We start from the raw sequence: 11,997 nt of genomic DNA on the forward strand, positions 1-11,997 counted from the left end.
ACTTGCTCCTTTCAGAACTGTTTTACTGTCATCTTAATTCTGCATTTCCTTTGCCTACACAGAAAAAAAAGACCCTAGAGATAAACTAGTAAACTAGTAAACCTGACTTTACACTGATAGTTTAGAATCCAGAGTAAACTTACCAGCTGTTGTTTTCTAATTTGCAGGTACAGAAAAAGCATTATTTTCTGAAGGTATTTGTTCTCCTTTATACAGCACAAAAAATACATATTGCTCCATTCAACTCACATAAAGACTCTCTAAAACTGATCTCCTTCTATCACCTCCCAAACTCTTAATTTTCCGGCAGACTTCAACAAACTGAATTCAATTTGTATGTTGCAATTGTCTTCTAGTGCACCAACTTAATGCTTTTTGCTTCATCTTATATTGTCCAGCCATCTCATATCAGCTTCATGCATGGAAGAATCAGATATACTCACATCTCACAACTGAACTCAGTCTACTATTCAGTACATCTCGCATTACAAGTAGATCAACAGAAGGCAAATTTCTAGTGTTCACATATCATCTTTCTAACTGCCTGCTCTTTGACTTATGGTATAAAAAAGCTTTTGATTTTACTAAGCCTCTCATGTGTGCATAAACATATATTTTTTTTCCCCAGTTATTTGAATAAAGAAAAATAAAGTTTGTTACTAAAACAAGACATGAGAAAGTGACTCATGCATATTTTTCAGAACAAAGCCTTGTAGTAGTGAGGGTTCAAATAAAAAAAGCTAAACTAGGCCCCACCTTGAGTACTGCGTTCAGTTTTGGGCACCTCAGTACAGAAAGGACATTGAGGTGCTGGAGCAGGTCCAAAGAAGGGCAACAGGGCCTGTGAAGGACTTGGAGAATATGCCCTATGAGGAGAGACTGAAGGAACTGGGGCTGTTTAGTCTGGGGAAGAGGATGCTGAGGGGAGACCTTATTGCTATCATCAGATACCTGAAAGGTGATTGCAGTGAGAGCAAGATTGGTCTCACTGGAGACAGGACAAGAGGAAATGGCCTCAAGTTGTGCCAGGGTAAGTTGAGATTGGATATCAGGAAAAACTTCTTTACAGAAAGGGTGGTTAAGCACTGGAATAGGCTCCCCAGGGAAGTGATTGAGTCACCATCCCTGGATGTTTAAAAACCGTTTAGATGTGGTGCTCAGGGACGTGATTTAGTGGTGGGTTGTTAGAGTTAGGGTAGTATGGTTAGGTTGCAGTTCAACTTGATGATCTTTAAGGTCTTTCCCACCTGAGCAATTCTATGATTCTGTGATTAGGGTAAAAATTATAGAACGTAAGTCACAGGACCCCTTGGGTTGGAAGAGACCTTAAAAGCCCAGCCAGTTTCATCCCCATGCCATGGGCAGGGCTGCCACCCACCACTTCAGCTGCCCAGGGCCCCATCCAACCTAGCCTTGAGCACCTTCAGGGATGGGGCACCTGCATCTTTTCTAACTCACATTCTAAGTTAATCCAAATGTTAACTGCATTTTTGTTTCGAGCTCTAATTTCAGTTTTCTGTTTTTGTTGAATTCAAGCACAGAAGTTTAAGAAATCTGACAGATCCACTACACCTATTCCTCACCCTTTCAAATTCAGCCTAGTAAATGTAACTGAATTCCCTCAACATATCCACAATAAACTTGAACAGTATTCACTCAGAGCTGTAACCATTTATATAAGACATTTAAATAAACATGCACCCTACTCAAAATAAAAACAGTACTAGAGAAAAACTTCATACATAGTATTATTTAACATCACAGCAACAATGTCATTCAGGAACACAGACCTGTATGCTTTTCAGTTTTCCAGTATATGTTTACAAGAGGTTAAACAAGAGGAGATGAAATTTAAGTAGCTTGCTAATTTGTTCAGAAATGACAGTACCATTTTTTGTTCTAAACTATTCATAAATACCAACTTAAGACTAAGAAGTCTACTTCATTAGAAGCAGCATTTTTTGTTTTGTTATTTAAGGGCTTTTTTTGCTACTTCACAAAACAGCATGAATTTCATGGATATCAGTATCCTAGCACATTCAGAAAGTATTCAGCAGCACATCAATAAGACACTTTTGAAACAATAGCTATTACTAACCAAAGGCACAAGCTTTACTACTGTTTAAAACTGAAAAACAACAAAATCTGGCCATTTTATAGATCACAACATCAAGCTTTGCTTAGGTTCAGAGGTCAATAGCCAATGCATTTTGATAGAAACAAGTCTTAAAGATATGCCACAAAGCTTTTTGTTTTGAAGAAAGTCATATACCAGAAAGAATGTCAACATAGAGAGAGATGTGCTCTGGTACAGTTCATAGTCCAGTTTCAGTTTGCAAAGCACCACTATCCAGTAAGAGGGGAAAAAAAAAATCTATGGAGAAGCAGGACCATGTTTGAAATACAGAACAGTGACTGTATACATTTCCATAGGACCAAACAAGGCAGTGCTTTTACAGCATCAAATCACTTTCCTCACCACACCACTACGCAGTCATAGGACTCTATGGAAAGGCCAAATGATTTAGATTAAGAGCAGCAGAAATTCAGTTAAAAGAAAAGTTAATCAACCACCACCAACACTTCAAATTTATTTATTTTAGGGATAAAATGGAAGAACACACATCTACAACAAGGTAAGTGCTAAACAGTTGTAGAAGATGGTAAGGAGAGGTGGATGGAGCACATAGAGAAAGGAATATAAAGGGCAATTTGGCAAATTGGCACCAACCACAAAAGATACCTGAATAAACCGTGGACGTGTTCAGTTCCATCAAAGTCTCTTTCCAATTACTGTACCAAGGGACACTAGCTTTAACTGAGCGATCTGATAGAAAAAACATGGTATTATTACACTAAAATAGGTCAGATTCAAACACGCTATTGGCTTTTACGCTCTGGTAGCATGAAGGTGAAAAATCTATACCATTTAGGACCATCAGGGACGGAAGACATTTAATTCCAGATAATTTGCGTCATGAACATTTCAGGCTCCTCCACATTTCACAATGTGAAATAGTTATGCAAATACAATTGTATCTTTCTAGTAGAAGTAAGGCACCAATTTCTGAAATCTCTCAGCCTGTGATAATACAGTTAGAAAGTTTGCTGCTGGATGGCTGCCTGCTTCAGGCTTTGCCAGGGGAGATTTACGCTGGATGTTAGGAAAAAAACACTTTTCTGAAAGAGTGGTCAGGCACTGGAATGGGCTGCCCAGGGAGGTGGTGGAGTCACTGACCCTGGAGGTGTTCAAGGAACATTTGGATTTTGTGTTGAGGGACATGGTTTAGTGAGTACTGTTGGTGATAGATGGATGGTTGGACAGGATGATCTTAGAGGTCTTTTCCAACCTTGGTGATTCTGTGAACGGAAATAAGAACCTAAAGATTGATAGACAATATGTGAGAATTATTTACTGCTGGAGCCTCAGATGTGATATGGAAAACAAATGGAAAGATATTTTTTTCCAATGCTACAAAGAATGGCATGATAAAGTCAAAATCACTCTCTCCCCCTACTTCAAAACCAAGGCTAACAGAAATATTAAGAGACATTCTCTTTATTAAAACGATTTTGATTTCCTGGGAGTCTTCCAGTCTCCAGAAGTAAAACAAAGATTTCCAAATTAAAACAGCAAGCAAATAACTTCTCAGATAAGTAGGCATGGAAACTAGAAAACAGCTCTCAAAAATAAGAGTTTTTAGAGCCAAGTCTTACTATTGATACATCAAATCAAGTTGAAGATGTAGCTTCTCACATTAGGAATTGAAGTTGTAGAATTATGCATTTTTCATTATCAACATTAAAAAATACAATGTCAGCTACTAATCTTCATGAATTTGCTGTTAAAAAGAACATATGAAAACTCTGTCTTTTCCTATAACAGACTCAACTCCCTCACTGCATGTCAAACTATGCACAACTAAGCCAAACTATGTACAACAAATGACTTATGTTTAAATAGGGCAATGCATACATGCTTTGAATTAAGTGTGTACTCAAAGGCTTTAATGGATTAGGGTCTTAATTGGGAGGAGTTTAATCTTCTCAGCTCTCAAGATCGGATCTCAATTGCTCTTATTCACTATGTCTTACCCCTGGAGATTGGGGGAAAAAAAAAAAATTGCTAAACCATTCTTCTGATCATTTCGACAGTGAAATACAAAGCACTGAGTTCAACAGAAAAAAAAAACAGCAAGGCAAAGATTTACTTATTTTTTTTTTTTAATCAAAACCTCCTTATCCATCAGTTGTTTATGATGACTTTATGAAGACGTTATGAACTGTAAGCATCAAGCAGGAAGGGACCAACAAAATAAGCCAGGAGGTCTAACTTCAAAGTAAACCCATACATTAGCAATAACCTTGTTGGTATTCATCCAACCAAGGGTAACAGGTTAGTATCTCAGATCTATCAGAAAAAAAATAAAGATCCTCTAATCTGATAAGCTAATTAGAAAACCAAACTGAGATCATTTTCTATAGCATGACACTTTTACAGAACTTCACAAGAACTACAACACTGGAAAACAAATTTAACTTAGGAATTATTAATTGCATTCAACTATTCTTCTGAGGCGTATAAAAACAAAGCTCCCTGAGTCAATATTTATACTGTAAACCGCAATTATCAAAACTGATCAATCCTAAAAGCAACTTTAACATATGCTACAAACTTGATAGCAAGATTAGAAACCTTATAGTACAACCTAATTTGAATTACAGAAAAATATCATTACTTACCACTAATGTTGAGATCATAATCTCCAGCTGTGATTACGTTAGCTACTAGTCCTTCAGCAGGCTGACTGATAGACACAACATCATTCAGAAGCTTTCGAATGGCACCATGCTGAGGTGGGTGAGTAATAATGTTGTTGACAGCAATCTTCAGATTTTTAATTACGTGAAGCTGATTATTAGGATCTCTCATGTGAACTGAAAGAAAAAGAGTACAGTTGTTACAACAGTTAACATAAATTAGCATTTCTCCAGCAAACTTTCTTCAAGGTTTTGCCATTAAACTTCACTATCAATTTAATATCTCAGTCCATAATAAGTGAACACCAAAGAATGAAGTAGGATTAGAGAGAAGGAAAAAGTTACTTAACGCTCAACATCAAGTTCATTTAGACAAGCTGACAAAAAGGTAAGCAGAGCTTAGTTCAGAAGCCTTCCAGAAGGAAATGATATGAACGTTAAGTATTGGTTTCAAAATTATGCAGAAGCCTGTATGAAACAGTGGATTATTGCATGCAGCCACTAAAACAACACAGGGAAGGTGTCTACAGATACAACGTTTGTGCAAGAACCACAAATAAATGACAATCGTTTAAGTTAGTTCAGAGAGACCGCTTGTCTAGAGAAAATTAAGTTGCTTGCCAATAAGCAGTACTCCAAAATATAAGTGGATTCACTATTAAAATGAGCCTTATGTTAACATCACACCATGGTTTATGCTGCCTGGGCTTTGTGTTATTTATCCCCAAAATGATATCCTCTTTTTAAGAGTTACTTCTCTAAGAAATCCACCAGACAGAGAACATTGTGAAAGAAATCCACAGGCAACAAACACCTGAATTCCAGTAGCAAGCCTAGAGGAAGTTCAATCAAAGTTCAATAAAGTTGATTAACAAACAAGAATATTTCATAGAAGGTTAATGTTGAAATGGCACACAAATGCACATATGTAGTTTCCTTTGTTTTCCATATACTAAAAGCTAAACTACCACAGGTAGAGATCACACTTTCTTTCTTTAATAATATGGAATTACTTTTAATCCCCACATCCCTGCTTTTGTTCTGTGGTTTTCTGGTTTTTCTTGTTGTTTGTTTGCTTTTCTTTCTTTTTTTTTTTTTTTGGTTATTTGGTTTAGGGAGGGGAGGATATGGGAGTCAGTGTCAGAAGACCTATCAGTGTCCTGAAAAGCAAGAAAACCCTTCACAAGAAAGTTAATTTTTACACTTATCTGCATTGGCCCACCTTCCAGTTTAAGGCATAGCTTATTCATTCCTTCTTGAAAAATGACCAGGCTACAATCTCTCCTCTATCTTATAGATACTGCATTTTACCAGAAGCAATAATTTGAGCTTCATACAACTTATAATGCAGAGATCCATGTGTAGAATTGTATATTCCCCTTCCCCCTCCCCCACCATATCAGATAAATGAATTATTAATCCTCAAATTACTAACACAACAGCCACATGATTGCTGAAAAGATTAAAGGCGAGAGGAACCAGCAGGGACATAGAACTAAGAGACCAATTTGTCTTTACCAGTACAGCTATAAGAAAACTCATCCCTGCTGTCCTTCCTATAGCCATAAACACGGGAAACATAAAAATGCACATACGAGATATAGATTATTCTTTTGGCATACATGCAACCCTAAGGACTACCAGAAAGAACATAACTGGACATTCAAAATTCTTGCCTTAATCCCTAATAAAAATCTATTACAATGTTGCATATGTAATGTTACAATCTGTTACAATATACTGTGGACTACTGAAGGAAATATATAATGAGATTTCAGACAATCTTTCGTCCAAGGTAATAATGCGCACTAGAATATCTTTCCTATCAGAAGTTGAGAAAACTCAAGCACTGGCTAAAATGCTCATGAAAAGAATTTTAACATCAAACTAAGCTCACCAAATAAACAGCCTTCCCACTACACTTCCTTATTTAAAGCATAGAAATCAGACAGCTATGAGAAGATCCCTCCTTACACTTCAAGGGCAAAAAAATGCTTTGGCTAAAGAGTAACCAGAGCTATCTTGAAAGGACACCTGTTCCTTGAAGTATACACTACTTCTTCCACCAAGACAGCATTAGTTCACATGGCATTTTTAGAGCACCATAAAAAAAAAAGAGGTGCTACATTAAACAAAACTTGCCTACACAAAATGCATTTGTTAAATTCAACAGCAACCATCACCAACAAACATGGCAGTTAAAAAAAACACTGCTGGTTTGAGAATAAATATGAAGGTACAAAATCTACAATGCAGTTTGTAATAGACCTTATTACTTTCAAGAAAGAAAGTTTAGGATTTTGTTTTTGTCAAAATTTAACTGGAAAAATGAAGCTGTTCTCTCAATTTTTTTTTTAATCATTTATCATTCAATAACAAGATGTAGTTTAATTATCAACATCTACACACTACTACACTTAGAAGCACTCTTAACTTGCACTCAGGATTTCCTAACATCACTACTTGCTTATGTTGATGTAGCCAAAAATACCCTTGCAACCTATCAAGTCATTCAGGGGCAGAAGTTCATCAGTAGATTAGTACTGACCAGTACTTAGCGCAGAGGGCCACTGCATCTACATTGTATGTTCGTGGACTTCTGTTTGAAATTAGCTGATCTCCTTGGGCTCAGCAACAGCAAGAAGCAAATTATTCAATACCACCTGACTAGCCAAGCAGTGGCCTGGGCCTTTATCTCTCTTAATGTTTGAAGAATAAGAAAAAAGTGCACAGCAGAAAGTCCAGCTTTGTTTTGATGAACAGAAACTATTCTGCACATAGATCAGGACTTTCATTTCCTTCTCTAAGGGAGAGCATTGATGAACATGCAGTCTTTGGTAAGTTACAGAAATCCTGGACTACAGATAATAATCTATATTGTAACTGGACTAAGAACACAGAAGCAAACCAGCGAAGAACCTTTTCAATTAACAGAAGAGTACAAGAACCAGCATAGGTGCACTAACAATGTGCATGAATACAAGAGAGTTTATGTTACAAATTCAGTGAAGTCATCATCAGGTAAAGAAATAAGTACTAATTAGAAAACTACACCCTATTTCCTTCCCTGTTAAGGAAATTAGTGCTTAAAACTGAAGACAGCAAAACAATTATAAATAGTAAAACAGTCACTGGAGGCAGGTGCACATGCACACAATCTGCTATGCTACACGTTGCCTCTCTCTCTCTCTCTCAATTGGCAATGAAAAGCACCACGGAAAAATGTTAATGCCTGGCCAAACCTACTATCACACAGCAATTCAAAAAACTTCTACTGTTTCCAGAATCTCTTACATGGGATACAGTTAGCAGCATTCATGCAACAGGGACTGTGCAGACTGCAACAGGCACACTTTCCTGTCACTGACATCCTTGTATTTGGAAGGTAAGAGAAATTGTTTACTATTGTACAATTTTACTGCACTTAACTAGTTCTCTTCTGAAGATAGCACTCAGTACCAATCTGCCTACCCTCACATGCATACCAGCTTTCACCACAAGAAATTGCTTACTACATGGCAACGAGTTTTCCATGAAGCTGGAAGAGGAAGTCACACTTGGACTGAGTAACTGCAATCCAGCCAGCAATGCGCTGAACACTGTGACAGCACATACAGTAGGGTGGTCACAAATCTCACTGCACCCAGCTTCAGCATATCAGTACTCCCAGCCTGGGTCAGGCCTTGAAAAGGGTACTTCTCACTGTCAGTTTGGCAGCTTCGAGAATCACAGAATCGTAGAATCATAGAATTACTCAGGTTGGAAGGGACGTCAAGGATCATCAAGTCCAACTGCAGCCTAACCGTAGTACCCTAACTCTAACAACCCTCTGCTAAATCATATCTCCGAGCACCACATCCAAATGGCTCTTAAACACATCCAGGGACGGTGACTCAACCACCTCCCTGGGGAGCCTATTCCAATGTTTAACCATCTTTTCTGTAAAGAAGTGTTTCCTAACACCCAACCTAAACTTACCTTGGCACAACTTGAGGCCATTTCCCCTCATCTTGTCACCTGCCACCAGTGATAAGAGACCAACCCCACTCTCACTGTAAGCACCTTTCAGGTACTGGAAGAGAGTAATAAGGTCTCACCTCAGCCGCCTCTTCCCCAGAGTAAACAGTTCCAGTTCCCTCAGCCTCTCCTCATATGGCTGATTTTCCAAGCCCTTCACTAGCCTCACTGCCCTTCTCTGGACCTGCTCCAGTACCTCCACGTCCTTTCTGTACTGAGGTGCCCAAAGCTGAACACAGTACTCGAGGTGAGGCCTCACCAGTGCTGAGTACAGGGGCAGGATGACTTCCCTAGTCCTTTTCACCACACCATTCCTGATACAAGCCAGGATGCCATTGGCCTTCTTGGCCACCAGGCACATTGCTGGCTCATGTTCAGCCGACTGTCATCAGAACACCAAGGTCCCTTTCCATCAGGCAGCTTTCCAGCCACACCTCCCCAAGCCTGTAGGGTTGCCTGGGGTTGTTGTGACCAAAATGCAGGACCTGAAACTTGGCCCTATTGAAACTCATGCCGTTAACCTTGGCCCATTGATCCAGTCTGTCCAGGTCCCTCTGCAGTGCCCTTCTCCCCTCTGGCAAATCAACACCCCCTCCCAGCTTGGTGTCATCTGCAAACTTAATGACGGCACACTCAATCCCCTCATCAAGATCATCAATGAAGATGTTAAACAGAAGCAGCGCCAGAGAGAACTGTAAGGCTGCCCTTTCCCAAACATTCCCTCCTGACAATCTCACACCTGTGCCCAAGAAATGAAAACTGGATCACAATGATTTGCATAAAAACAAGCATGTTTGTTTGTTTATACAACTATACTATAGAACCTACAGAACACCTATCACAGAAATATCAAAAGTTATGTGTTAATAAAATTTAAACAACAGAGCTTTCCTATGCAAGCTTTCAGAGGAATACAGAAAAGCATTATCAGTATCCCAACTAACAAGATCAAAGTCTTACAGCACATGGAGGGAATTTAAACTTTAGCCATAACCAACTCCTTAGAGGTTAAAAATAGGAGGAACAACGGTTCAGTTTATAGGCACTTCTGTGGCATAGGAATCTACACTTACACTGAAATACTGAGGACAAATGAGGTTTGAAAGTTCCTTAACTGCTACAGCAGTCAGAATAAAGATAGTTACAACTGAGCAACAAGAAAACTGGAAGTCCTTCAAAACAAATGCTTCATTTTGAGCTGTATGCCTAGTTTTATTTTCTACTTTTTACCAAGGAACCAAAACAGATGTTTAAGTAATATTAGGAACTTCAAAACTTCAAGGGTCTGAGCTTCTGCCTTTGTGGTTTTGTTTTTATTTAATCTGTGCTGCATTCCTCATAGCTCAGGAGTGCTACAATCACAGAATCCTGGAATGGGCTGGGTTGAAAAGGGACCACAATGATCACCTAGATTCAACACCCTGCTATGTGCAGGGTTGCCAGCCACCAGACCAGACTGCCCAGAGCCACATCCAGCCTGGCCTTCAACGCTTCCAGGGATGGGGCATCCACAACCTCCTTGGGCAACCTGTTCCAGTGCGTCACCACTCTGTGTGAAAAACTTCCTCCTAAACCTCCCCGTCTCAGCTTAAAACCATTCCCTCTTGTCCTATCACTATCCACCCTCATAAACAGCTGTTCCTACTTCTGTTTACATGCTCCCTACTTAAAAAAAAAAAATAAAAAGACAAAAAAAAATTTTAGAAGTAATGCTTAAATATGATTATTATGTTTTCTAGGCTTGCCAGAAGATAAAGGTAAACTTTCACATATCCTGGCTTTCAAGTTGTTGCCATTCACTTAAACAACAACACAAAACACCTAGCTTGAGAGACAGCACAAGCCTCATCTTCTTGCTCTGTTTTCTCAACACGACACAAAGCTGAAGTCTCTCTGAGCTAAGTGTCTGCCAAAAACCTAATATGACAAAAGCCACCGCATTGCTACACTGATGAGCGGTTCTGCAGTTCTTTTCTGATAAACAGTGAACTGAAAAGTGTAGATTAGATTAAGTTAATACCTGTTTTACATATTAAAGAACCTGATTTTTTTTTTTTTTTTTGAAGTGGTCAATTCCTAGTTTTACTGGGATTTTATATGATTTTTTTTATCTATGACATATAACCAGTTCAGTTCTCCCCTTTGTCTGTACAGCTCCCACTCACAGGAGAATCAACAAAGAAGTACATATGACAAAACAAGAGGTGAGAGAATCATAGAACGGCTTGGGTTGGAAAGGACATCAAAGGACATCAAGTTCCAGCCCCCCTGCCACAGGCAGGGCTGTCAGCTATTAGATCAAATACTAGACCAACTGCCCAGGGCCCACCCAACCTGTCCTTAAACACCGCTAGAGATGGGGCATCCACAGCCTCCCTGGACAACCTGTTCCAGCACCTCATCATTCTCTCAGTAAAGAGCTTCCTCCCAGCACCTACTCTAAATCTCCCCCCCTTTAGTTTAAAACCGCTCTCCCCTGTCCTATCACTATCTACCCGTGTAAACGCCTTTCAGAACAGTGCTTGTGACTTCAGCTGCAAGAGCAGCCACGCTTTCCGAGGCTGGGTAGCAAGAAGGCACACACAAGCCAGAGCACCCGCTCCAAACATAAGGCAGACAGCAGCTTGGACGAACATGTTTTGAAGACACCTTTTCCCTCGAAACTGCCGCCTTTTGCCATGTCTCCAAGAACAGCCTGACTTCCAAGGTTACACAAAGCGGAGAAAAAAGGCAAACAAACGGAAGCAGCCCAACCAAAGGGCAACCCGGCCAGCCCTGCACGCCCGGGCCCCGCACCGGCAGGTCGGAGTAAGGCTGCTCCTCCCCGCCCTGCTCCTCGCCCCCGCGGGAGGAAGGGAGCGGCGGCGCCTTCCCCACCCCCACGGCCGGCACCGACCTTCCGAGGTGAGGCGGCAGAAGGGCTTCACCAGCTCGGCGAAGCTCAGGTTGTTCCTGCGGGTCAGCCGCTCCGCCTCCTCGCTGCACAACGCGGCCACCAAGGGCACGAACGAGTCCTGGATGAACTCCTGCACCGACTGCACGCACTGTGCCATCGCCGCCGACCGCCGTGGGGGAGCCCGAGCCGGACCCGTCACCTCGTTCCGCCGAGCTCCGCTTCTCCCGCCGAGGCCGCGGCCGGCCGAACGCTCAGCAGGCGGCCCGCGCCGCCATGTCGCGCCTCCGCCGAGCCCCTCCGGTAGCGCCCGTCCCGGCGGCCCC

The 11,997-nt window shown here is 40.7% G+C and overlaps 1 protein-coding gene across 4 annotated transcripts in view; it reads right to left on the reverse strand.

Moving 5' to 3' along the window:
• The window catches only part of TRAPPC8 (trafficking protein particle complex subunit 8), a 54,379-nt gene extending 42,397 nt beyond the window's left edge, over nt 1–11,982 (reverse strand). For 2 of the 4 annotated variants that reach the window (XM_031612877.2, XM_031612878.2), the window contains exons 1-3: nt 11,675–11,982; nt 4,744–4,938; nt 2,744–2,827 (exon numbers count right to left, since the gene is read on the reverse strand). In XM_031612877.2, the coding sequence (XP_031468737.2) occupies nt 2,744–2,827; nt 4,744–4,938; nt 11,675–11,831 (436 nt within the window). In that variant the 5' untranslated portion in view covers nt 11,832–11,982. The remainder of the gene's footprint in view (nt 1–2,743; nt 2,828–4,743; nt 4,939–11,674) is intronic. The other 2 variants (XM_031612880.2, XM_031612879.2) reach the window with 1 other exon arrangement.
• Nucleotides 11,983–11,997: the final 15 nt, after the last annotated feature.

Source organism: Phasianus colchicus, chromosome 3 (assembly GCF_987193195.1).
Source record: "Phasianus colchicus chromosome 3, bPhaCol1.hap1.1, whole genome shotgun sequence".
Taxonomy (NCBI): domain Eukaryota; kingdom Metazoa; phylum Chordata; class Aves; order Galliformes; family Phasianidae; genus Phasianus; species Phasianus colchicus.